The sequence below is a fragment of the Pseudonaja textilis genome, chromosome 4 (assembly GCF_049901715.1).
Source record: "Pseudonaja textilis isolate UNSWEBS1 chromosome 4, rPseTex1.2, whole genome shotgun sequence".
NCBI lineage: Eukaryota > Metazoa > Chordata > Lepidosauria > Squamata > Elapidae > Pseudonaja > Pseudonaja textilis.
The window spans coordinates 33,985,690-34,013,663 of record NC_141993.1 but is presented as its reverse complement, the minus strand read 5'-3'; the positions used below and the strand labels follow the sequence as shown (position 1 = coordinate 34,013,663).

Genomic DNA, 27,974 nt, shown 5'->3' with positions numbered 1-27,974 from the left:
TTCATTTAAAAATAACCAAACAATAGCCTGAATGGTATTTATGTGTGTTATTTACAAATGCAATAAGAAATACTATAAAAGTAATTACAACAGACTAATGATGAATACTAAATCTTCCTTTAATACACTATCCTCTCATATTTTTTTCTGGATGACTCATTTCTATTAAAATGGGTGCTTTTTCCAAAACCCATTTCTTTCCGAGAACATTTCAATATTAAAACATCAGCACTGAATCATAAATACATTAAAGTGGCATGGAGAGAAAAAGAAAGACAAGATAAAATTGTGATGATGCCAAGAAGAAAGAACGTGGGGAGGAAAACTAGCAATTCCCAAAATATGCATGCATTACCCTGTAATCAGCCTGAAGTGTTAATTAGACTCACATGAATGATGTGTATTTCAGAATGTGTTTAGGAATTGTAGCTTATTTTAGAAGTGTATTATAGGCATTTCTGTAGCTGTTACCAAGGGAAAAGTTCTTTATCAATTTGTTAAGCATAATTTTGAATGTGAATATAAGTTTACCCTCTGATAGATATTTATTTATTTAAATTGTATACCACCAGCCTCAACTGACTCTCTGGAGTCTACACCATAGTCACCTAAATGATATACAATGAAATATCACAAACAATATAATAATGACAAACTAGATCCACAAGCACTACAAAGATACTATGAAAGAAACCCTACACCACTGTGACACACAGCCAAAGGAATTAAGGCAGCTGCTGACAGAACCCACTGTGGGCCCTGGGCTATTGCTATGAGACTTTGCCAGCTTTGAAGAAAGTCACCAAAACCTGATAGAAAACCATGAGTGGCCTCACAGAATCACATCTACAATTACTACAGCAATGGACTGTCAATGCCTCCATTTGTGCTTCTGAACTGGGATTTCAGAATTACTTCTACAAATGAACTGTATAGGTAGTTGTTGACTTTTGACCACAAAAAAAAAAATCTGTTGCTAAGTGAGACATTTGTTAAGTGAATTTTGCCCATTTTATGACCTTTCTTGCCACCATTGTTAAAGTGAATCACTGCAGTTGTTTAATTAGCAAACATGATCATTAAGTGAATCTGGCTTTCCCAACAGCTTTGCTTGTCAGAAGGTTGCAAAAGGTGATCACATGACCCCAGGACACGGCAAGTATCATACATCTGAACCAATCACCAAGCACCTTAATTTTAATCACTTGATCTTGGGGATGCTGCAACAGTTGTGTGAAAAACGGTCATAAGTCACTTTTTTCAATGCTATTGTAACTTTGGTCACTAAAGAAACTGTTGTATGTTGAGGATTATCTGTACAACCATGTTTCTCTTTCAATCCCAAAAGATTACAATCAATTAGTCAATCAATCAATCTTGGGTATAATTATCAAGGTGCAGTTTTAGATTTACTTTTTTCTCCTTTCTAAAGATAAGGGCAACTTTTCCTCTCTTCTGGTCTGCTGGCAGTCTACCAGACTAATAAATGAATTTGAGCGATAACAATATGGTAGCACCAGTTAATTTCTTCACTGTCTGAAGATAATTTTTTCATTATATTAAGATGCAGTTCATTTGATATTGGAAATTAAACTCTAAGTAAACAGTTATATTACTAAGCAAATAGTTATTCTCTGATCATTTTTATTAATCCTGCTCTTCACAATTGTTTGATGAAGCACATAATCTACTGTTGGAGAGAGTTGAAGAAGATGAATAGTTTTTCTTTTTTCTTTATTATCTATAAACTTTCACTCTCTTCCCTTTTTAGTTGACTATGTGAAAAGAAGCCCTTTCTTAGCATGTTAATTTCAGTTCATTCTGTTGCTTCATAATTTTTTCCCCCCTGAATTTCTTATAAATGTCCTTTTTATTTTCGGATTTTCACTTACTTTTTTTGTATAGTCTGATTTCTTCTGTTGTTTTCCTTCCCCACCTCATTGGACTTATTTGTAATTGTGTTTTCCCATCAGTCTTAAGGTCCTTTTCCCTTTAGCTTTACTAACAATTTAACTTACAGACTTCAAAATCCACTTTAAAAAATCTAAACATGTGCTGCACCCAGTTTTATTTTCCTTTAAAGTAATGAACTGAACAATTATAAGATCATTTTTTCTTAATATTCCTACTACTTTCTCATCTTCAAGAAACCTTTCCCAAATATTTAAAATCAATTTAAGTGACTAAAAGTTATTTCACTTGCATCAATCCCAAAATCTGATGATTGATATTGCTACTATGCCTTCTGAAATAGTGTACTGTAATTATCTTTCTTCATTGGATACAACCAGTTATGACATGTCTGTAAAAGTAAACAGTTTGATTTATTATTTAACAGTATTTTTCAAACTGAGATCTCCTTACTGAGTCCATCTGTTAATCTTCCTTGAAAAAATATCAGCTGTTAAAATATACAAATACTAATTGCTGTGATTTCACTATTGTTTCTAAACATGTTACAATCAGATTGCAAATGTTCTTACTTGTCAATTGCAGATGTTTTGGAGGGAGAAATTGCTGGGTTAGTTTAAAATCTGGGAGGTTTTTTTTTGTTCTAACCAATTAAAGCAATGAGTTTGTTTATGGCATAAAAGGGAAATGGGGAAAGTGGGAGATACTCCTCAGAGACATTGTGATATGTTTGAGTTTGGGAAAACAAAGAATTTTAACCATACAAGACATGGAATTAATGCTGATATGATGCTTTTTCTTTGGGTTTTGAAAAACATTTATTTTTCCTGGTTCTTTTTTTATTTGTGTGCTTTATTTGTGTAGAACTCCTCACTTATTTGCTGCTTACTGTGCCATAATCGATTTCTTAGCTGAAGATTTATGGGCATTTGTTGCTCAAAAAAGAGGAAATTACTGAAAACTTGAAATAGATATATCAGTATCTTGGTACAGAAGCTACCAGTAACTTGGTACAGAAATATTAGTACTGTTGCCTCTCTTCAGCCAGCAAGTAATTTGCATTGTTTTATATTTAAATAAATTTACTTTATGCTCACTGGGGAACATTATAAATGCTTGATTTAAATGGCACACTGTTGGTATTCTTAATAAGAAGGGATGAAGACAAAGGATGCCTTTACTCAGTTAGAAGGGAAGTTATCCGTTTCTGGCAGGGCAGGGCAAGTCTTCAAGAGAATATTTTACTTCAATAAAGGCTTAAATGAAGCACTTCCTCGATGCTGCTTCAGGATTTAACAGGGAATTCTCAGAAATAAGAGTTTGCTGAAGAATCAACTTCCCATCAACATTTAGAGGCTTAACTGAGCAATTTCAACATTGTCTGTTCCTGTGGAGATCTATTAAATTACACTTAGTGGAATCCTTCAATCTTCCTTTGGTATTCTTTCTGGACTTATACTTTAAACCATGCATTTTATCTTTAATTTATACCCGAAAACAAAAATATTGTGACACTACTGTTATTTTTAACATAAATCAAAATCTTCAGGTAAAGAACAGCTGATATCTGAAGGATAATTCTTTGAAATCCATGACTACACTGTATTTAATAGAAGCGAAGTCTATCATTTTCATTCATACATATACATTGGAAAGGCTACAAAAACAACATTAAAATATTTTCTACCAAAAATACAGTCAATATGAAAGCTTTTTCAAAGTTATGATAGCATATTGTACTTTGTCACCTGTCAGTATAACAAAAGCTTATTATTGGGAATTGGAAAAAATAAGCAATTATCTTAAAAAGTTGTCTGTTACATCTCTCTGGACAGCAGCAAATTGTTCTGACCAAGCCTTCCTAGACCATAACCATGCACACACTTATTTAAAAACAAGACTTATTTTATTGCAACACTGGGAATTATTTTTTAATTCCCAGCCAGAATTAATCTCAAACAGTCCTTTCTTTTCTGTGAAGTGCTGCCAATAACAGTATCAAATGAACCAGAAAAAACAACAACCGAAGTACAAAGAGCTTCAAGAATGAATCTGAACCGAATGAACGACTTTGCTTCCTGCAAAGGTTTTGTCATCTTTGCCTGACTTTTATGCCTTATGGGAGGGGCAATCACCTCGCAGCCTTACTCCTGAGTCATCCCTTTTGTTTCAACTGCTCTTGCCTTCTAGCAGCTCTGTGCACGGACACATTGGGAACAGGCTCCCCTGGATCTTCTGCCTCACTGCTGCCAGACTCCGAAGGCTCCAGGGCAGCACCCCACTCCCAAATGGTCCTGGCCCCATCTCTGCATCAGATGCAGGACCCTCATCTGAGTCCTCTCAAAACTCCCTGACTGGTCCCTGTTCTTCCCCACCATCTGATTTTGATGCCATCTACACTGGCTGTTAGCGAACCACAACATAAATTTAGCATGTCTCAAAAATATCTTGGGAAGGCTTTCGTATTAAACACAGATAGCACAGTTTCAATTTATGTGGCTGTTTTGGTTTTGGTAGAACATTTTTGTAAAAAGTACAAATAAAATGCTATAATGGAAGCATCTATTCAATCATTTGTAAATTCAAATAGCTGCAAAAAAATGGAAAAAAAATTAGGCAGAGATTTTGAAAACAGGAGTATTTTATTTTGTCCCTGCTTATTTCTTTCCAGCCATATAGAAGATCAATCTTGGTACCTGTAGTACTTACCATAACAATACCTCCAGATTGCTCTTTGGTGCACATGCTCATTATAGGTGCCATGCCAATGGTGGTACCTTGGAAATAGATTCCACTAATGGAAGACAAGAAACTATGTTAAACATAATGAATACAAGGACAACAGTTATATAGGAACATAATTTTGGATTTTACTAATAGAGATGTGATATGGATGTAGGATTTTCTATATTATTGTCATTCCTCTAGAATCCTGCATTGGATTCTATCAATATATAGCCTATGTATTGGCTTTCTATTCACCAATTTCCTTTTTGTCATATCACTAGCAACATAATGTATCTAAAATTTTAAGTTCCAGTTTTGGTTTTGGTAGGCTTACCTGACTAGTTGTGCATTATCATGTGGTTTACGAGGTAGTAGTTTCATCTTTCGCCAATCCAGAAACTCGTGAAGAGTGGTAAAAGGATCTTGAGTTACTGTACACTTATCCACATCATTCCAGACTTCTATTCCAACCAAGGCTATTCTAATATTTAATGGCCTGTAGAACTGATGAGAAAACCAGATCAATATTCTGGAAGTATATTTGCGTAACTCCTAACGTTAATAAAAGAGACAAATTATTGATGTATAAATTATATAAAGACATTTTAAATAATTCATTGGACAACTTCCTACACAGTTTCTTGTCTCGGTCAGTAAAAATGATGCCTTCTAAAATATTTGATGGCATACAAGAATGTACTATTTGATTAAGAGCTGTGTGTCAGCATATGTGTCAAATTACACAGATGATTGCTACATTATAAGAGACAACAATCGATTCACAGCATTTTAAAATAGCACACATACAAGGGAATACCTTGAAATTATGTCAAATGTGTCATAAATTACTACTACTACTACTACTACTACTACTACTACTACCTCTGAGCTGGCTGAAGTATGCATCTAAATAACACTTGCAGGGAAAGAACAGCAGAAATAGTAGAAGAATCTGCATCTCCTTCTTAGAGTACCAGATAGGTCATGATCTGGTCCAGCAATTATCATGCTTTTGTATTCTTATATAATACAGATTTTCTATATACAAGTGTATTAATATGACCTGACTGTAAATATCTATGAATTGTCCAGGTCATGGTTGTCCCAAATATAGAGGCAACTGGACGTTCTCTTTTTTCTTTGAAGACATTTCGCTTCTCATCCAAGAAGTTTCTTCAGCTCTAACTGGATGATGGGGAATGGAAGGATTTATATTCCTTGCAGACAGCTGGTCATTTGCATGATGCATCCTTTTAGACAGTCATTGAGGCCACTTGGAGGTTTATCTGTGCCCTCTGGATCACCTGAGTAGTGCAAATGGGTGTGGGAGCCTTCTTGGAACTGCTGAAAGGATTGTGTTGTGGAGCTGAGCTTTCTGCAGGATGTTTTCTGCCCTGTGTCCCTTCATTGTTGAACACAGGCACAGACTGTTGGGGATGAGTCTGCGTAGTCTGAATCTAGTATGGCCATGAAATAGATTATATAGTATAGGTTAATTTGGATGAGAAGCAAAAACATCTTCAAAGAAAAATAAGAAAGTCCAGGTATCTCCTGAAAAAGCACCTTTGGGATGACCTGACTGTAAGATTAGACTCAACTGGTTAGTCAAGCAGACTGCTCTATGGCAAGGAAATTATTATAGCACCAATGAAAAACTTACTCTATCAACGTAGTTTGCAATTTCTATCAGTCTCAGTTTCACTTTTTCCACATCCTTGCCTTGTCTCTGAAACTAGAAAGGATTTTTAATCATTTGAATTATCAACAATTATATTTATTGCTCTATAAAGCTAACTTTATAAAGCTAACTTTCAGAAAAGCAATAACACCAGTGTGATTTTACATGGAAAAAAGGCCAGAGGCAACTTTCTACTGCTTATAAAGTAGAATTCTTATATAATTGAAAGAAGAACCGATTGCGTGAAAGAATATAGTTTTTCAAATTTAAAGAAAATGTTGCTTTTAATTCTGCTTCTCACACAATTGTTTCATTGGGACACTTCATGCTGTACAAAAAGGGAAAAAATATTTAGTTGTTTGCCATGGATGGACAAGGAGAAAATATTGCTATTTAACTAACCAGTACTTTTTAAATGTAGAAAAATGCAAATGAGGATATAATTCAATTTTTTTAAAAAAAAATCTGATTACACTTCACAGCTTCCACTAATTTTTATGAAGTGTGTCATCCATCTATTGTGAATTTCTTTAGCAAAACATTAACAATTTATGCATCCTTGAATGTAACTTGTAATTGGTAAGCTACATCTAAAGCAGGTGTGTCAATCTCAATTTCATTGAGGCCACATCAGGGCTGTGGTTGGCCTTGGGGGGCCAGCTGGGCATGGCTGACTGGGTGAGCATGGCCAGCTTGATACCACTCACTGTGTGTAGTCTACTCAGTGGACATGGCTGACTGGGTGGGCGTGGTCAGCTTGACACCACTTCCCCAACTGCTGGCATGTTTCCTCTTTGCATTGGGTAGACTGGGCTGAAGCCATGCTGGCCCAATGTGTTCTCTTTGCATTGGTAGACCAGGCCGAAGCTATGCTGGCCTGATATTTCCTCTTCACATTGGGTAGACTGGGCCGAAGCCATGCTGGCCCAATGTGTTCTCTTTGCATTGGTAGACCAGGCTGAAGCCATGCTGACCTGATATTTCCTCTTCGCATTGGGTAGACTGGGCTGAAGCCATGCTGGCCCAATGTTTCCTTTTTGCATTGGGTAGACCGGGTCGAAGCGACGCAGAACGGCCCCTTACATTTTCCAGGACGGCCCTGAGGGCCAGATCCGACCACATCAAGGCCTGCATATGGCCCATGGGCCTTGTGTCTGACACCCCTGATCTAAAGAAACCAATACCATAAAGGTTTTCTTATTTGCACAAGAATTACCATTCCCTCTGATTCAAAGTTAGGCAATGCAGCAAAGATTTAAATGTCCAAATGGGACAGATTATTATTTTAATATTGCGTAGAAAATTCAGAATAGGATTAATATTATTCCATTAATTTATAAATACATGTATGTCAGGGGTTTAAACACATGGCCTGCAAACTGGATGCTGGCCACATCCATGCCTGGCTTAGTGAAAAGGAAAAAAGTTGTGATACGTCACATGACACCACCATGATGACATGAGCTTGACACCCCTGGTGTATGTTTTTATACCCACAATCTTTTTTAATTTTAATTTTTGCTTACCTCACGATTATCAGCCACAATAACGAGCTCCACATACTTGGTGGATTTTAGAGTTTCTCTTTTGTGCTATCAAAACAAGCATGAGATAAGAGCTGTTATTGTGTTAAGAAGATCTACATTTCCACGTATATCTTTCCACCACAGTGCTGTATTACCAAGCAACTTAAATATTACAAATAATTTATTGATAAAAAAAATTAACCAATCATTTTGAAGGCGGATTGGGCATCCAGGTAAAAGGAAAATCAAAATTTCCTTAGCTTTAATAAGCACCAAGGTTATTTCAAATATCATATTCTGGATATATTACTCATTTGTACTTCAGTGTTGAATAAAATTTGATACTTTTCAAAATTAACATATCACCTATAGATCATTCTATACTCTAAAAGCTGCTATAACAACCACACCAGCCATATCATACTCTAAACATGGGATATTTCCATGAATTCTACCACTCTTATACCTCAATTTATAGCAATAGCAACAGCACTTAGGCTTATATACTGCTTCACAGTGCTTTACAGCCTTTTCTAAGCAGTTTACAGAGTCAGCATATTGCACCCCAAAATCTGGGTGCTCATTTTACTGACCTTGGAAGGATGGAAGGCTGAGTCAACCTTGAGTCAGTGAGAATTGAACTACTGAACTGCTGATAGCTGGCAGTCAGCAGAAGTAGCCTGCAGTACTGCATTCTAACCACTGCGCCACCTATGCAAATAGCACCTACTTTACAAAGCAGTGTAGTTGTTTATACACTTATTGTATTCAGATATATTTTCATGAATAAAAGTGATACATTTACAAGTACATGCCTTAAACAACTCCCAAAATGTGAAACATATATTAACATAAATGTATATGTGAAATTATAAATATAAAATTAATTTAAGATATATGCACATAGTTACAATGGGGAATATTATATATTCTGATTCTTTTTCTTTGCATTTTAAAAAACATTTATTTTTCCTGGTTCTTTTTTATTTGCATGCTTTATTTGTGTAGAGGTCCTCACTTATTTGCTGCTTACTGTAGCATAATCAATTTCTTAGCTGAAGATTTATGGGCATTTGTTGCTCAAAAAAGAGGAATGATCCATTTTCTAGCAATTAAAAAAATTAAAGGAACTTTCAACAGTATGTATTATGTATCACTTAAAGCTTTTATTGTATCAAATTAAATAGTGTTTAGTGTGGTGCATGTTAAAAATCATTCCTATTACAATTCCTACAAATAAATAGAGCAGTCCAATTTGATTTCTTGTTCTAAAAATTTCTTGTTCTTTGATTTCCAAATCATCTCAATCTGACATACTGAATTTAGAATCTTTAGCAAGTATTTTAGAAGAGACACTATGCTTGGCTAAAAGACATCAGTCCATTCATCATTATTAATCACTTACAAAAAGTAGTTACTTTCAAGAACATCACTCCAAAATACACAACAGGTAAGCTTTTATTTTTGTAAATTATGGATCTGATCTTCTATTATTAGGAGTGTGGTAATCTAAATATGAAGACCTTGGTGCTCTCTGAGCTTGGTTGTCTGTTAGCAAACATCTCATTACCCAACTACATAATATCATCAGTCCTGGTGTGGGGTTTGCTCCCTCTTTATATACAGTAACTTGCACTGCATTGTTGGTGGGAGGCTGTTTTTCTCCCTGGGAGTTCTACAAACAAACAGACAAACACATATACTTTTATCAGCTGGCACCTCAATTTTGAGCCATAACACCACATTTGTCTGAATATATACTATAAAAATGTGAGAAAACTAAATTAAATCAACTAAAACATGAAAAAATTAAATTAAATTGTCACTTACTCTGCTAGTAAATGTCTGTGCAATAAACTGTGCAGTATCCCGCAAAGTGAGGCCTGTAAGATTGAGATGATGGCCACATGTACCCAGGATTAGGTTTGGGTGTTTTAGTCTATAGATTATATGTTCACTCACAGCACCTTCCAGTGGCTCCAAAATGTAGGCTCTATCTTCAAAAAAAATAATACCCCTGTGATATAAAAAAAATACAAATGAAAAATTCCTTTATTGTATTTAGTTTATATTTTATTTGCAACCAAATGATATTTTTGTAAAGAGGCAATATGCTATATATTTAAAGTCTGAAAATGTACAAAGAAAATTCTGCAAATTTGTAATGTTGGTGTACAGTCCATTACTTTGAAAAAACGATTATTCCTTGTATTTAAACACTGGAGACTGGCATCAAAGTATATTTATGCTTCATAGTAATGCATTATCATCACTTCAGATTTTCAGTTGTTTTAGTTAACATGACTGCCTATAAAATTAGCCTTCATCCTGTGGACCACTCAGCCCAAGAATATTACAAAACAAGAATTATGGATATAAAAATAGGAATTTGGGTCAGTTTACTAAATCAAAGTAATTAAGGGAAAATTCAAATTGGTGTGTTGAGAAGATAGAGAAGAAAGGTGTGCACATAATTTATCATCAGCGATACAGCTGTCTGCAGTTGTTTTAAGACAGTGATCCGAGGGTGGGATTCAAATTTTTTAACAACTGGTTCTGTGGGCGTGGGTGTGGCTTGGTGGTCATGTGACTGGGTGGGCATGGCCAATTCAACATCACTCACATCAAGGGACACTTCTTCTCGCCTGGCCTCTCATGACAGTGGGGATGCTGCAACTGTCGTAAGTGTGAAAAATGGTCATAAGTCATTTTTTTCAATGCCATTGTAACTTTGAATGGTCACTAAATGAACTGCTGTAAATCAAGGATTATCTGTACAAAAATACAAAAAGCTTCTTTGCCTGCATAAAGCTGTCCTAAATACCAATCTTCAGATTAAAAATACCTGCAAGCCAGAGTTACAAATCAGGCAGGGTGCCAGAGTACCTTGAGAAATTAAAATAATTAAAATGCAATGATAACTATCAGCAGCCAACTTTTGCTCATAAAGTGAAACCCTTTAGCTGAGAGGTCGTTTAAACTCTCCAGAAAGAGCACATGGGGAAAAGCAATCTTTAGATCCATTTGTACCACTTAAAGACACCAGCTGGTCTCACTCACCTCACAAGAAACCATCCAGATTTAAGGAAAGGTCACATGCCCCCCAGAAGTCAGTAAAAAAAATCAGTGCCAAGCTTGCATCCTGCCTCTTGGAAGTACACCCCAACAGGACAGTGCCAGATGCCACTAAAGCAGTGAAGGAAGACTCCCTCCCCAGGTAGAAAAAGAAACCATGATGCAGGAAAAAATTCAAACACAATACAAATAATTAAATCACAACAATAGCTATTGCTTGTTAAACCAATTACCAGAACAAATAGACACAGGAACTAGCAGATTTCTCAAACCAGTTTCTTTTCAGGAACAGAGATTAATCTTTTTTTCTTCCAAATAAAGCTGAATAGGGAAAATTAACCCATCAATAAACACAGGATTAAACATCACCAAGCACAGAGTTAAACTTCACCAAAAAACAGTTTTAGACCAAAATTCAGAAAGGGTATGTAAACTCACGTTTGAAGGTCAATCTTTCTAGCTAGTCAAGAAGAAGTATTTCCAGAGTACTTCCTCCCAACAGCAGTGTAAAAAGGTTAAAACAACCCTTCCCCTTTAAGAAAATGTCAAGGGGAAAAAAACCTCCTTCTGTGACTATTTAGGTGTAATTTTATATATTTAGTTGATAGGTAAACATAGTCACCAGGTTTGAATGCTTTATACTCTTTTCTTTTCTTTTCTTTTCTTTTCTTTTCTGCTTGTTATTTATATTCTAGTGCTGTTTTATTGAGAGTCTCTTTTACTTTATCCCAACTATCCTGAACTTTTTTCGGCCACATTTGGACATTTATGGGTTGTTGTTCATCACATTGTGAATCAAGGATTGGTACAAATTATATCCCATTTACTACCTGGAATGGCTATATCCTGTGCTTTCATGTAAAGCATTATTATATGCTTCTTCAGCAAATGGAAATAAATCAGCCCATTCTTGCTGTTGGTAAGATGTATATGATCTCAAATACCTTTCAATCATCGCATTAGCTCTTTCAGAAGCACCATTGTTGCTGGGATGGTATGCAGAGCTAAGACCTTGACAGCATCCTAAAAGGCATACAAACACCCTCCAAAATTGTACTGTGAATTGCACACCTCTATCCAAAATTATCCTCCTGGGTGTGCCATGTAGTCTATGTACATGTTTTATAAACAGGTTGGCTAATTTTGTTGTCCTTTACATGGTATAAAGTGAGCTTGTTTTAAAAACAAGTCTATAATAGTCCAGATTACTGTATATCTGTTACTACTGGGCAACTCCACAATAAAGTCCAGGACTATATCTTGCCATGGCTGGTTTGGATCCAATACAGTTTGTAATAGTCCTAAAGGTTTTCCTATTTGAAGTTTCATAGCAGCACAAATGTGGCATTCTTTAATGTACTGTTCAATGTCTGATCTCATATGTGGCCACCAAAACTGCCACCTAACCAAATGTAGTGTTTTTAAAAATCCAAAGTGTCCAGCCTGCCTTACATCATGACATTTGGATAATATCTTTTTCCTACAATTTGATGGAACATACATTTTATCCCCTCTCCAATACAACCCATCTTTATCTAAACAGGCAGTATTATTTGTTTTTATCCATACATCCATTTTTGTAGCCTCTTGTAATTCCTTTTTGGTTATCTCTTTTGTAGTCAACATCTGAATTTGTTCGGTTGACAGTCCTACAGAAATCATGGGCTGAATAGCTTCGTCTCTAGACACATTGTATTGAGGTAGTCTAGATAGTGCATTTGCCATGAAGTTTTTACCTCCTGGAACATATTGCACCTGGAAATCAAAATGTTTAAAATACAAAGCCCATCTTACTTGTTTAGGGGATAGTTTTCTCGGTTTCTATTCCTTTATTGGATATTCTGTACCCCAAATAATCCAATGGTGTACAGTGAAACTTGCACTTCAAAAGTTTCACATATAACTTGGCATCAAATAATTTTTTCAGAACTTTCCTCACTAAGGCCACATGTTCCTCCATTGTTCTAGTATAAATTAAAATATCACCTAAATATACTAGAACGCCACGATATAAATGTTCCTGTAATACTTTATTTATAAGTTGCATGAAGACAGTGGGTGCCCCTTGCAACCCGAATGGCATAATGTTAAACTGAAAACTTCCAAAGGGGCAATTAAAAGTAGTTTTCCATTGATCCCCTTCTCATATTTGAACTTGATAGTAGGTTTCTTGTAGTCCAATGTCATAAAATACCTGCCAGTCGCTAACGTTGCTAACAAATAGTTGATTAGTGGTAAAGGATATACATTGTCTATACAAATAGCGTTGAGCCTGCGGAAATCAACACAAAGACGTAATCCACCATCTTTTTTCTCACAAAATAAAACAGGGGCAGCTATATGTGATTTCCCGGGTTGAATAAATCCACGTGCCAAATTTTTATCTATATATTGTCTCATTTCCTCCATCTCTTTTGGAGTCATGGCATACATTCTTAGTTTTGGAAATTTTGCTCCAGGAATTAAATCAATGGTGCAATCAGTTGTTCTGTGTGGTGGTAATGTTTCACACTCCTTTTCACTAAACACACCTGTCAGGTCTTTATATTCTTCTGGATAACGTAGTTCTTCAGAATTGTCTATAGCTGTTACAACTTCCCTATTATTTATATATGGAGGGGACATAGGACCAACTGCAATTCGTAACTTCCTAAAACTGTCTTCCCACCATATTGTGGGCTTCCATTTGTCTAACCTTACTAGACCTAAAAATAGTACCTCCCTCATCTGTACTACAATAAATCGTAAAGACTCCCAATGACTCCCTATCTCTAGTTTGATAGGGGTTGTCTTTATTGTAGCAGGACTCTCACCTAATAATGAACCGTCCACTTTTTCAAAATGCATAGGTTCGGGCAGTTCTTCCACTGCTAACTGTAATTCATCTACCACTTTTTTACTAAGTAAACATCTAGTACATCCAGTGTCGATTAATGCTCCATACTGACCCCTCAATTTGCTTGTTAGTTTTTCCAATACTACTGGTATAACAAATGGTCACACAGGATTATGCACCAAATCATCCTCATCTGGACTGTCATCTCCACTATCATATAACCCCGAGACTACCTTGGCTAGTTGTTTGCCATCAGGTGTTTTCCTCTCATGCCTATTTGTCATTACCTCCGTGTTTGTTTTTTGTGACACCCCTTGAGATCTTTCGGAGGTAACTGTCCGTTCTTTTGTACCACGGGGCATGACACCACTTGGTAAATTGCTACTTGTGGCACTAGGAATGCAAGTCACCTGTTTTCTATTATTTAGTTCTATAGATGGACACTTGATGTATCCTTGACCTATCTTCAAATTGAACCTTGAGTGCATCCAAAAACAAACCAACATCAATCAATTCCTTTGCATGCACACTATGCAACTCTGCAGCCCAATTGGCAGCATCACCTGTTAACACTGTAGTTATCACAACTTTAATAGACCATTGAGAAGGATAGCAATCTGAATATAATTCTAGGTGGTTCACAATTTGGCTTACAAATAATGCTAACTTATCAGGGTTCCCATCAAAGGAAGTGTTTATAGGAGGAGGACCACCCCAAACCATTATTTGGCGCCAATATCCAGATGTGTCTGATGGACCCCAGGAGTGAATTGTTTGTCTATTCCCCATCTGCGCATTCCTAAATTCAATCCTGGAACCTGGGACTGGTTTAGAGGTTTTACTCTTTCCTGATACTCCTACTACATCTGCTAATGATTCATCTACTTTCATAGAAAATGCTCCCTCTGACCTCCTCCTACTCATATCCCTGCTATCTCTGGCACTTGAACTAAAGAAAGATGTGTCTTCCATTCTAAATCCCCTTCCGGGACTGTCCAAATGGTCTGGGGAGTAGAGTCATGAATGCTTAAGTCACCATACTTGACACGGAGCAGTTCCAATGTACTAGCGTTTAAACTGGTTGTAGAAGTATTACATTCATTTTCGTCAGCAATCCGTCATTCCCTCCACTTCTCAAATGTCCCAGAGAGCAGCGGCATAAAAGTGGGAAGTTTCCCTTGCGAAACCTTCCCCTCATATCATCCCTCAACTCCAATCCCAATTTTCGTTCCTTCCAGATTTTCAGCTGTACCACAGGCTGAGGATCCTCTTCACAACTCATGTTATCTGTTTGTCCACTTTCCAAAGACACCACATTATCATCCAACTAAATTGAGGGCTGCTCAGGCACCACGCCAGGCCCCCCAACAGCATTATCCACATCCACCTCCAAAACGTCCTCAAAACCTCCGTCAACAGCAGTACCTTCAGCCATAATATCACAGGTAACGAAATATTCTAGGAAGTATGAGATCCAACTTTCCACTCAGCTACTCTTTGGCACAAATGCAGGGAGAAAATCAGACACTCTTCACTTCAGTATTTGGTAACACAAAAGCTTATTGTTTATTCCTTCCTCTGCAAGGAGTCCAAGATAATAGCTAAGCAAACAAAATAAAGTTGGATCTAACCCGAGTTTCCTGGGATTTGATATTTATAATAATTTCCCCTCATTACCCTTCATTACCCCTGATTACCCTTATTACCCCTTATTACCACTATTAATGATAATTATTCATATGAACTCAATCACATGAATCGTGGTTAATGCGTAGAGCGTCACCTCACAGCATTTTACATAGACCGCGCATATTATTATGATACAGAGTTTATTCTGATGAAGAGGAATGCCATCCTTCAGGTTGCTGTGGCTTCGATTCAAACGCATGTGTTGTGTAGTCATGACACCTGGATGCTGCAACAGTTGTAAGTGTGAAAAATGGTCATAAGTCACTTTTTTCAGTGCCATTGTAACTTTAAATGGTCACTCCACACAAGCAAAGTACCAGTAAAGGAGGGGAAAAAACCTCCAGAGAAGTTCCAGAGACAGGAAGTCTAGTCCTGCCAAGAATGTAATAAGGGTTAACGGAGAGGCAGTTTCTGTAAGCAACACCAGAATGTTTCCTTCCTGCCTTCCTTACAGGATTAGGCCAGTAGTTTCTTCTAACAACCGGTTCTCCTGCTTAGAATGTTAATCGGTTCTAGAGAATAGGTGCGAACCTGTAGAATCCCACCTCGCTTCTAAGGAAAATGCATCAGTAATATGGCAATGAAAGAAATAATGAAAGAAATAATGAAATAAAACCACAAGGTACCAGCAGAAAATTTTCTACAGTGATATTGTTATGTGATCCTTGAAGGAGCCCACTGTGTTGGAACATGTTCTAAGAGCTTCTATGTATTTCTACCACACGCTTTTGGTTTGTTTGTTGTTGTAGTAGTAGTATTTGTGGTAACTATGCAATGCCTTGGGAACTAACATATATAAATCAAATGAGTACTTTTTTTTTTTTGCCATAATGCCAAATTCTGTTGGTAACACTTTATTAGGATTAGACCTGTGTTTTTCAAACTTGGCACTTTAAGACATATGGACTTCAAGCCCACCATGTTGTAAAATTGTCAAGCTGAAAGACAGTGGATTAGATTGTAAGAACGTACCATGGCAGCCATGAAATTACAGCAGAAAGGAAAGACGTCATAAGAAGTGCTAGAAAGCTCGCTTACATGCCCTTAGATTCACCCTGTTTCAGCACATTGGAAACATTGTGTCCATCTGCTAATTCAGTCATAGCTGTATCAGAGAGTTGCAATCTGAACTTATGACCTTTGGAGAAATCAAACAACAGGGAATGCTGTGGTAGACTATTATAGCATAAAAGAAAGCAAAGGAGATACAGTTCAGGTCCTCCATTTGTTTTGATTGCATTATATCAAAGTAATTGGAAAAGGTGAAATTTACAAATCTCATTTTGACTATTGTATCTGAAATTAAAAATAAGAAGCACTTATATTTTTGCTTTCCCAGTTTTTTTTAAAAAAATCTTTTCTCCAACACTTTGATAAACTCTGATTTTTCCTCCAAAATTATTTTTGGATACTTTATCCAGTTTTGTATGCACCCACCTCCACTTTGTGGCTTTCTAATAGAGTGCTGTGTTCTCTAAAACTGGGGTCTCCAAGCCCCAGTCCGCAGATCGCTGCCCCAGAAACTGGGCTGTTCAAATGAGCAAAGCCCCATCAGCACACACGTGAGATGCAGGCAGAGCACAAAACCACATCACCTCCGGTCCGCCAAAAAACCTCTCTGTAAGGAACCAGTTCTTGGTGCTTAAAAGGTTGGGGGGCAATGCTCTAAAGCATCACTGCCCAAATTAACCTATACCCGTGATGGCGAACCTATGGCACACGTGCCACAGATGGCATGCAGAGCCATTTGTGCGGGCACGTGAGCCCCAGCCAAACTTACCTGCACTGCGCATGCGTGCACCTCCCAGTTGATTTTCAGCTGGTTTCAAGCCATTTTTGCCCTCCTGGAGGCTTGTGGGAAGCCTCTGCAGCTCAGAAGGCCGAAAAATGGGCCTTCCGGAAATACCAGAAGTGCCAAAATGGGCCTGTTTTCAGCCTCCTGAAGCTCCAGATGCTTCCCTGAAGCCTTTGGGAGGGTGAAAATGGCCTCTCCCAGACTCCAGAGGCCCTCTGGAGGCTGAAAACAGGCACTTCTGGTATTTCCGGAAGGCCCATTTTTTGGCCTCCCAAGGTTGCAGAGGCTTTCCACAAGCCTCCAGGAGGGCGAAAACGGCCACAAATCATTCTGACCCAAACCTGCTTCCAAGAGAGCAAACACAAGACAAAGGTAGCAGTATAACCTTTTAATGTTTCAGCTAAGCATCCTGTTTCTTCATAGATAAAAGGCTGCTTCCAGCTAATTAGCTCCGACAAGAAAGAGCCTTGCCAAGTTTTTTCAAGTCTGCCAAAAAACAATAGATAAGAAATAGTTTACAAGAGTCTTCAAATACCAACTGTAATGTCCATGAGGCAAAACTTCTTTGCCCTCTACAAAGTGAGTTCGTTCACTGCTGGCTTTTATCTTCTTGAAGGAGGGGCCATTACCTTGCAGCCTTACTCCCCAGTCGCCTATGCTGTTGTAACTGTTCTTTCCTCCGAGCAATCCTGCATGCATGCACACTTGGCATAGACACCTCGGGAACCTCCTCATTGCTGCTGTCAGCCCCACAATCTCTGAAAGCAGCAGTTCACTCTGAGTTCTCGCTCTACGGAGCCATCTGCACATGCTGCTGGCTAACCACAACACAAATGGGCTGAAAATCAGCTGGGAGGCACGCACATGTGCAGTGTACCTAAGGGGCAGAGTGGGGGTGTTGCATGCCCATGCACGGGGGGGGGCACATTGCATTGTGGGTGCTGACACACACGCACATGTGTGCACTTTCGGCACACCATATCAAAAAGGTTCACCATCGTTGACCTATACAATATTATCTATTTTATAGCCATGCTAGATTTGAGAACAATCCTACATTAGTGAAGCATCTTAACAATACATATTTTTGTTTCTTTGTGTTCTTTAACTAATCTACTTACTCTTAAGAGTAGTTTTTCTAATAGTAAACTATAAGCTACAGACGGCCCATTATTCCAATACAACATGTTTTACTACACATGGATAACGTTGAAAAGGGAATCCATTGATAAAATATTTCAACATGTTTAATACAATGGAAGAATCCAGATGTCCATTCATATCATTTACATTTTAGAGACAGATTTTAGAATTGTAATAATTACAGTATTAGGTACCCTAATGTTATGCAATCTGTGCAGGATTAGAAGACTCCAAAGTATTTTATTCTATGGAAACAATGATTAATATATCTAATTTTATCAGATTTTATTTCTTCCTATTTGCAAATATGCAAAAAGGTAAATGGGAAGAATTGTCTAATCATGAACCACAGAAAAATTAAAACTTGAAGTACAAGTTTTAAAAATAAAAGCAAGAATACTTTGTTCATTTACAGTGTACATGCAATGGAATTTTCCCTTAATAAATGAACACTTAAGGCCTGATTAAGTGTTCATTTCAAATTTGTGTTAGATAAGGGTGAGACATTGGGTGACTTCATGCAGTCTTTGGTCTATTTTCAATGCTTTGAAAACTCTTTGCTACCTTTAATGCAGCTGTTTCTTGAAGAAGAAGAAAACAGTGTCAGCAAATAGAAAATTGCAGGAATCAGAACATCTCAAGGGCAATGGCCTCACCTTGGGGAAAACCATCTTCATGATCACGTTAACTTGCTACGTGAAATATTGTGCTTTGCCTTGCTTGGTGTCCCAGGTTAATATTCTTCCTCTCCTTACTTAAATGCATGGGTTGCCCTGAAATGAAGGTGGTGAACTTTCTACTAATGGATCGATCTGTAGAGATTTATATGAAATCTACCAAATTCTGTTCAGTTTGCAATTACCACTGGAAAACACAAGCTTGAATGAGATTTCAGTTTAGCCTGGCCACTTATGCCTTGTGTAGATCACAATAATTTAATGTCCTCCTCTTATATTAATTTTTCATCTTGTTTTGTAAATGTATAGTATAATATTAGAGCCAATTTGGTGTCGTGGTTAAGGCATCAGGCTAGAAACCAGCACACTGTGAGAATCCTAGTTCCACCTTAGCAGAGGTAATATTCAGCAGGTTCTGACCATTTCTGGAGAACCAGTAGTGGACATTTTGAGTAGTTCAGAGAACCGGCAAATACTGGCCCCGCCCCATCTATTCTCTGCCTCCCAGTCCCAGCTGATTGGCTGGGTCTTCTTTTGTTGCCCTGCACAGTAGAACGAAGCTGGAAAGCAGGTTAGTGGGGTGGGAAGGGAATGGGATTTTGCAGTAACCTTCCCCTGGAGTGGAGTGGGAATGTAGATTTTGCAGTATCCTTCCCCTACCACGCCACACCATGCCACGCCCACCTAGCCAAGCCACTCCCACAGAACCAGTAGTAAAAATGTTTGAATCCCACCACTGCACCTTAGGCACAAAACCATCTGGGTGACCTTGGACCAGTCACTTTCTCTCCGCCCAAGGAATGGGCCAAGGCAATGAGAAACCACTTTCAGAGCTTGCCAAGAAAACTGTAGGGATTTCTCCAGCCAGTTTTTGAGAACCAGACACAATTGGATAGAAGACAAGAATCCTGTATAGGTAGTTGTCAACTTACAATCACAATTGAGCCCGAATTTTCCATTGCTAAGCAAGATGGTTGAGTGAGTTTTGCCTCATTTTATGACTTTTCTTGCCATAATTGTTAAGTGAATCACTGCAGTTTTTAAGTTAGTAACATGGTGGTTAAATGAATCTGGCTTCCCCATTGACTTTTCTTGCCAGAAGATCACAGAAGGTGATCCCATGACCCTGGAACATTACAACTGTCATAAATACATGCCAGTTGCCAAGCATACAAATTTTGATCACATGATCAAGGGATCCTGTAATAGTTCTAAGTGAGAAAAATGGTCATAAGTCACTTTTTAAGTGCATTAAACATTTAGTGCATTGTAACATTAAACAGTCACTAAACAAATAGCTGTAAGTCGATGACTACCTGAAATATTATTTTTATTTTAGTTTTTGATCATGGAATGGAAAAATGGGATATCATAAAGAAAAGGACTGTCTGCATATACTTATGGATCTTTCACACCTTTATTAAGTTCCTGTCACCTTCCATGCAGTCTAAACAAATTATTTAAGAGTGTAATGGTACTATTGGTTTACAAATGCTTATGTTGAGCTACAGTATATTTGAATAATAACGTAATTTGGAACTCTGGCAAATCTTGGATCAGATATATAGGTAATCCTTGGTTTACAATGTAATGGAACTTGCTCATAGCAATAGCACTTAGACTTATATACCACTTCACAGTACTTTACAGTCCTCTCTAAGAGGTTTACAGAGTCAGCATATTACCCCCCCCCCTCAATCTTAGTCCTTATTTTACGACCTCAGGAAGATCGAAGGCTGAGTCAACCTTGAGCCTGGGGAGATTGAACTGGAAAATTCCTAGCAGCCAGCAGAAATAATCTGCAGTACTGCATTCTAACCAATGGTGGGATTCAAAATTTTGTACTACTGGTTCTGTGGGCGTGGCTTATTTGGTGGGCATGGCTTAGGGTCACATGACTGGGTGGGCATGGCTTGGTGGTCATGTGACTGGGGTAGTCATGTGACGGGGTGGTCATGTGACAGGGTGGTCATGGCTTGGTGGTCACATGACTGGTTGTGTGGCTTGCTGGTCATGCGACTGGGTGGGTGTGGCCAACTCAATGTCACTCACATCAAGGGGTTCATCGCCTGGCCCCTTCCCTCCCAGTCATTCCTTGTCACACCCAGCCTCAACATATCTATAGTTTTGTAAAAATGTTATTCACCTTTTTTTGACTTTATTTTCTACGTACTATAGATGTACTATCATGGACCACTGAAAGGAGGAAATGGCTCACATAGTTTGCCCAAGAAGGTGATAGGCAACAGGCTTTTAGGGGGCTGCCAGAAAGAGGGGGGGCAATGTATTTTCCAAAGCACCAGAAGGATGGAAAGTAATCAAGGAGAGAAGCAACCTAAAAGTAAGGAGAAACTACCTGACCAGTGAGAACAATTAACCAGTGGAATTGCTTGCCACCAGAAGTTCTGGGTGCTCCAACACTGGAAGTTTTTAACAAAAGACTGGACAGCCATTTCTCTGAAATGGCATAGAGTTTCCCGCAAAGTCCCTTCTAAATGTTATTCTCTTATTCTGACACCTTTCCCAGGACCTCTACTCAGAGTTTGGCATCCTCAGTTTTCCTGCGTAAGCAGGGGGTTGGACTAGAAGACCTCCATAGTCCCTTTCAACTCTGTTAACTGCACCTGTATTTAGGCTCTGGACTATTGACATGTAAACCCTGAAAAATACCTGGGCAAAAGAAAGGCAGTAAAATAATCTAGGTGTAGGGACAGTGCAAAATATTAATATACAATAAATAATGGAACAATTAAAAATAATAGCACAGAGTTTTCTCTTCCCCCCTTCCTTCTTTTTTTGTTTCTCTCTCTCTTTCTTCCCCTTCCTCTTTCTTTCTTTCTTTCTTTCTTTCTTTCTTTCTTTCTTTCTTTCTTTCTCTCCCTTTCTTTCTTTCCCTTCCTCTTTCTTCTTCTTTCTTGCTCTCTTTCTTTCTCTCCCTTCCTCTTTCTTGCCCTTCCTTCCTTCCTTCCTTCCTTCCTTCCTTCTTTCTTTCTTTCTTTCTTTCTTTCTTTCTTTCTTTCTTTCTTTCTTTCTTTCTTTCTTTCTTTCTTTCTTTCTCTGTCTTTCTTTCTCTCCCTTCCTCTTTCTTGCTCTTTCTTTCTTTCTTTCTTTCTTTCTTTCTTTCTTTCTTTCTTTCTTTCTTTCTTTCTCTTTTCTTCTTCATTTCTTTCTCTCCCTTCCTGTATCTTTCTTTCTTTCTTTCTCTTTCTTCCTTTCTTGCTCTTTCCTTCTTGCCATTCCTCTCTTCCCCCCTCCTTTCTTTTCCTTCCTTGTCTCTCTCTCTCTCACACACACACCTTTTCTGAGAAGAACTTATTGGGAAAACTTCAGAACAGTGAGCGGCAGGACAATGAAGAAAGCAGCAGCCCCAGGACACCCCTTTCGAAGCCAAAGGGCAGTGGCGGCAGTGGGGGCAGTGGGTGCGGCACAGCTATGAGAAGCAGGGCACAACAGCGGCGGTGGTGGTGTGGGTGGTGCAGTGGTGTGGAGAGCAGAGGAGTGGGGGGCGGTGGCAGCGGCAGTGCAGCTATGGGAAAGCGGCGCAGATGTGCCCCAAAAGGCAAATGGCTTTCCATTCACTTTCTCCGCTCTGCTGGGGTGGAGGCGTCCTGAAAGGGAGACCGGGAACTTCTGGGACTGTTTCCAATAGCCAACTGCCACCGCCACTGCCCCCCTGCCCTCTGGACTGGCCTGAAAACTTAGCCCCACCTTGGTTTCCTCCTGCTTGAAAAGGTCCCGGGCAGTGGGGTGGAGACACAGAAAGTCCCGGAAGGCCCTGGGTGGTGTGGGGGAGGCCCAGAAAGGCCCTGGGCAGTGGGTGAGAGGCCCGGAAATGCCCTGGGCAGTAGGCGATGGCCTAGCGCAACTCGCAGGCTTACCTGTAAGCAGGCAGATCAGGGCTGCTCAGTTGGGGCATAGGCACCATGTGGGGAAGTCAGGTTAGGCAAGCCATGAGGGCCCAGTGTGCCACATAAGAAGGGAGGAGTGACTGGGCGGGGTGAGTGGCAGGGGTGGGTGAGCTGTGCACGCGAGTGAGCATTGGGTGGATGGGGCAACTGGGCAACTGGCCACTGGGGAACCAGTTCAGGGGCCTGGCCAGCCAGAAGTTATTACCAGTTCCGCAACCCATGCCAAATTCTTGCTACCGGGTTGGCAAAACCGGTGCGAACCAGCTGAATATCACCTCTGATTTTAACCACTGTGCCATGTTGGTTTTAAGTTGTGACTACTTCAAATTGGATTACCCATGTTGTCAATTGGATTTTATAACCTTTTTTGTGGTAGTCGTTAGGTGAACTCCATGGTCAGTAGATGAACCAATGGTTCCCTGGGGACTGGTTTGGCCAAAAATAGAAATTTTAATGCTGGTTTTCAGCAAAAGCGGCATATAATGAAGCCACATGATTGCAGATACAGACTGGTTGCCGAGTGCCTGACATGCAGTCATGTGACCAGGGTGCCTGCAGTCATTGGAAATTTGAATCTGGGTTGTAAGTACTCCCAGGGAGATCTGTTGTTACCTTGAATGGTGGCTGAATGACCAATTGTAAGTCAAGGACTACCTGTATCTCATTCTAGCTTCATTTTCTTTTAGTTTGCAAGAATCAAGGAGGTAGATAGTTTCATAGATGGCTTGCTCTAAATAATTCTTGAATCTGGAATGATGGGCAACAAACAAATAAACAACACTAAAAAGTACACCACAAGTCCAGACAAACAGCCTCTAATATAACAATTGAGAATGTGTTGTCATTTAAAGACAACACAAGTGAAAAAAGGCTGCTAACTACACCAAACAAATCTGAATTTTTAATATCAACATTGAGAAAAATCAAAAATTTAAAAACAGCAATGCCCCAAATGAAACAAGATAGCATATAGAAAGGTCTGCAATAAGCCAGCTTGTGATGACCCAGGGTGGGATACAAAACAAACACAGTCACAGAAAACAGCCCCTTTTATTCCTTCAGTTTGCTTCCAAGCTCGGAATATCTTTGACGGAAGACAAAAAAAACTCCCACACAGTTATGTGAAGAAGGAAAAAAGCAACACAACCAGGCAAGATAAGGGCTGGAGAATGTCCACAGATAATACACACTGGGAAGGACGCCAAACTCAGAGAGAAACTATAAACTAGAGATATTTACATGATTTGTTTCCAGCGTTCACCAGTATGCAGGCCCAAACTCTTATTCAGTTGTCACACTTGCAGCCCATGAAGAGGATCAAGGCCCTCTCCTCCTGAGGAGACCATGTCTCTCCCTTATCCTCTCCTCCCTGCATGCTCTAGGATAGATAGGGGATGGCCTTGGGTCCTCCTCTAACTTCTCAGCCGGTCTCTGCCCTTCCCCAGCCTCCTCCACAACCTCCGGAGCCACACTTCACTCCCTGCCGGCTGTTCCTCCTCTTCCTCAGAGTCAGGCTCCACCAGGGGAATGACACAGCTCCTCTGAGGCCAAAGAAGGTTGTAGGAGTCCATAATATCTGGAATATTAATTAATAAAACACTCACAGGTTTTCATGGGCAATCAGTTCATTTTGTTTTGTATAATACTAATAAGAGGTACTTGTGTAAATAACAATAAAGCTTACAGCAGAGAATTTAGCAGTGATTAAAATGGCATGCAAAGTAATCCTTTACTGAGTGTCTCCAAGGTAAACAAACTTTTGAGATATATGCAACTGGTTTAGAAAATGGATGGGAGGAAGAAGCTCCAATAAATCATTCTAAAGTCCTCCCTGTGAAAGCTGAAGCAGAATTATCTCTAAATTCAATATCCTGAATAATTTGCTATCAGTATTTCTACCACAGCAATCTCACTTAAATGGAAGCTACTTTCAGCCAATTCCCATTTGAAGATGTTCCAGTCCCACCATAACCTACTGAAACTTTTGATAAAAATAGTGAAATTATTGTTAGCCTCTTAATGATATAAAGACTAAAATGATAGTCCCAGGATGTTCAGAAAAACAAGTTCAAGATAATGAAGACAAAGAAAACTTAATACAAGTTGATTATATCCTTAGGAGAAATAATGATATTTAAATGGTACTCTGTACCATGACTATTTTAAGTTCCAGAAAGACATGACACCAACCAATATGGCAATAGTCCATAATGGGGAGTAGTTGTAGAATGAGGAGACCTTTTCATCTTTCATTGATGAAATTTATTTAATGATCCAAACTCTCAGACACCAGAGGAGAATCATAATTAATTAAGTGATGGTCACTATGCATGATTTAATAGAAATATCTTCAGCACAAGTGAAGGTCTTCTGTGGAAATTCTATAATTCACTGCACTAATTTACAGCACTGCACTAATTTACAGCACTATCTAAGGTGAAAATAGATTTCAGTGAATGTACATTATGGGGTAGTTTTAGTTTACCCACAATAGATTATGCTAGCATGTCTCAAAGCATTTCAGAAGTACTAGCAGATTTTAGGATTGATGTCTATAAAGGCAATGACCACTTCTTTTTCACTTTATCACTTATAACCTCTACCAAGTGTGGCACCAGAACAGCTGTCATATTCCTTGGACCTAAGCCTCACTTGGAATGTCCAAATTCAGAAAACTGTGAAGAAGTCACTTAATTTATTCATATCATTTTATGAGCTTGGGAATGTTTTTCCAGATACAATCAATGGCTACACCAGTTTTTTAGAACAGTACTTAACTATTAATTAATAGTTGAAAGATGACGGGGCTGTTTCCATTTTCTAGATCTTATTGGGTGAAATATAGCAAGCATCTCCATCAACAATGGTGTCATACCCATGATGCACAACAGTATTTTTTTTTCTAACTGGTGACCAAGCCATACACATACATTCATAAGATGGTATAAAATAGCATAAAATAACCCCTATCTAAAACCCAAACCATGTTATTTTATAGACATCATAAATGGAATTTGGGAAGTTTCCTTTTACTGATCAAGAGAAAGCAACACTTTTTAAAATACTCTCACAGATCACTGCAGAGTGTTTAGCAACTGCAAATATTTTATATCTATGACACCATTGTTGATGGAGATGTTTGCTTTGTTGGTAAATTTAATTATTGTTTTTAGAAGGCTTCATTAAAGCTTCTATCTTTCCAGGAAGCACTGCAAAGAAGAAACGACAACCTAAGTGATTCAGTATCCTATAAAAACAAGTCAGAATGCTAAAAAAAACTTAGCAGAAATTTCCATTTGGTGTGGAAAAAAAGAAGTTGAGCCAAAGAAAGAAATCTATTTTTAAGAATAACAGATTCTAAAATATTTTTATAAACTTTGAGTTTCTTGCAGCACTGTGGATTTACCACCATGTCAAGATTCTGTTTCAAGAGTCTTTTCTGGATTAGGAAAACCAGGAAGCAGCATCCACAAGTAAAACATGATGCTTGCAGGCCCTATGCCAAGCCTGTAACAGACTCCCTTATCCTGTCCTAGACCTAGAAGACTTTGACCTATATTAGGATCCTTGAATATGCTGCCATCCAATCATAGAAGATGGAAAGGCATAATCACATTGAGAAACAGCTACACCAGGCAGAGTAATTCAGGATTTACCTACTAAGGAAACAAAGTCTCATCAAAGGGTTGTTTCGGTCTCTTGTAAAAAACCTCCAGTGGTGGAGCACCCACAACTCCTGGAGGTAAGCTGTTCCTTGGATTCATTGTTCTCCCAGTCAGGAAATTTCTCCTTACTTCTAGGCTGGTTCTCTCCAGATATGTGCAGCCAACCCGGTGTTTCCATTGAGTATGGAAGAGCTCCTTCCTGCTAAGAGTATTGTATTCTTGTATTCTTCCTGCCTTCTGAGCAATGCTTTTGAGATGACTGAAACATTTTCTCCAACCGTTTCTCAATTTTATCAAAGGGCCATCACAACTGGCACCACTTACAGCACAAAGACGGAAATTGCTCCAAGCTTCAACCACTATATTTTATCACAGTGGTTCTGAACCTGCGGTCTTCCTTTAATTAGGAGAGGAAAACAGGAGATGAGGGTTTGGAGTTATGGCAAACCAATAGGATGTCCCTGCTTGTACAGACAATCATCTGACTAAGGGGTGAAGGTCTTTAAAAGTCAGTGCAACCCCATTAAATTCACCACAAGTCGAGTCTTTAATGATGGAAGTGGGGTTACTTTTACAAACAGAGAAGCTTGGATTTGGGATTTGTCTATCATGTCTAACCCTGCTTGGGTGGGGGGGAACGCAATGTCATACATGAAGGCTTGAGGAAATGTCAGGATTTAAATCTTAAGTCTTTGGAGTCAGTGGCCACAAATGGTGCTTAGAAGGGGTCCACGGTGAAGAAAAAATTGAGAATCTATCAAGATTGAATGGAGACAAGTGACCAAGACTCATGTAATGTCCTCTGATGAGTGGAGCTGTATTCTGAAGCTATCCATGCTTATCTAAAGCAGGAGAATTGGGTCATTCTAGGGTGTTAGAAATCCAGGAATCTGGCAGCCCCTTTTCCAACCTTAATTCACAGGCACCCACTTGGGCAATCTTAATTTATAGTTCCAACTAACAATGGGGATTCTCAGTCATTCATCCTGTTCTGGTTGTCCCAAAGGTGCTTTTTTATCCCCAAGAGGCAAGTGGACTTCCTTTGTTTTTCTTGGAAGGTGTTCTGCTTCTCGTCCCAGAAGCTTCTTTGGCTCTTCTTTTTCTTTGGAGCTGAAGAACCTTCTGGGATGTGAAGCAAACAGTTGGCTGTTCTCAAATGAACCCCGCCTGAAGGAAAAGTTGCAAAGTTGAGGCCTCCCCCATTATCTGGTCATCCCAGGAGGCTCTCTGGATTCCAAGGCAGAGGAGATGGGCAGGCCGAAGTGCCCAAAGCTGTTTCTTCTACACGGATACTCATCAGGCCAACTATGCTGGGTAGAATCAGAAGTTTCAAGTTTAGGAAAC

The 27,974-nt window shown here is 38.8% G+C and overlaps 1 protein-coding gene across 1 annotated transcript in view; it reads right to left on the bottom strand.

The window, feature by feature from the left end:
• The window catches only part of ADAM12 (ADAM metallopeptidase domain 12), a 287,867-nt gene that overhangs the window by 90,228 nt on the left and 169,665 nt on the right, over positions 1-27,974 (bottom strand). Inside the window, exons 6-10 of the mRNA XM_026704952.2 lie at positions 9,673-9,859; positions 7,843-7,908; positions 6,299-6,370; positions 4,973-5,142; positions 4,621-4,705 (exon numbers count right to left, since the gene is read on the bottom strand). Coding sequence (XP_026560737.2) covers positions 4,621-4,705; positions 4,973-5,142; positions 6,299-6,370; positions 7,843-7,908; positions 9,673-9,859 — 580 coding nt within the window. The remainder of the gene's footprint in view (positions 1-4,620; positions 4,706-4,972; positions 5,143-6,298; positions 6,371-7,842; positions 7,909-9,672; positions 9,860-27,974) is intronic.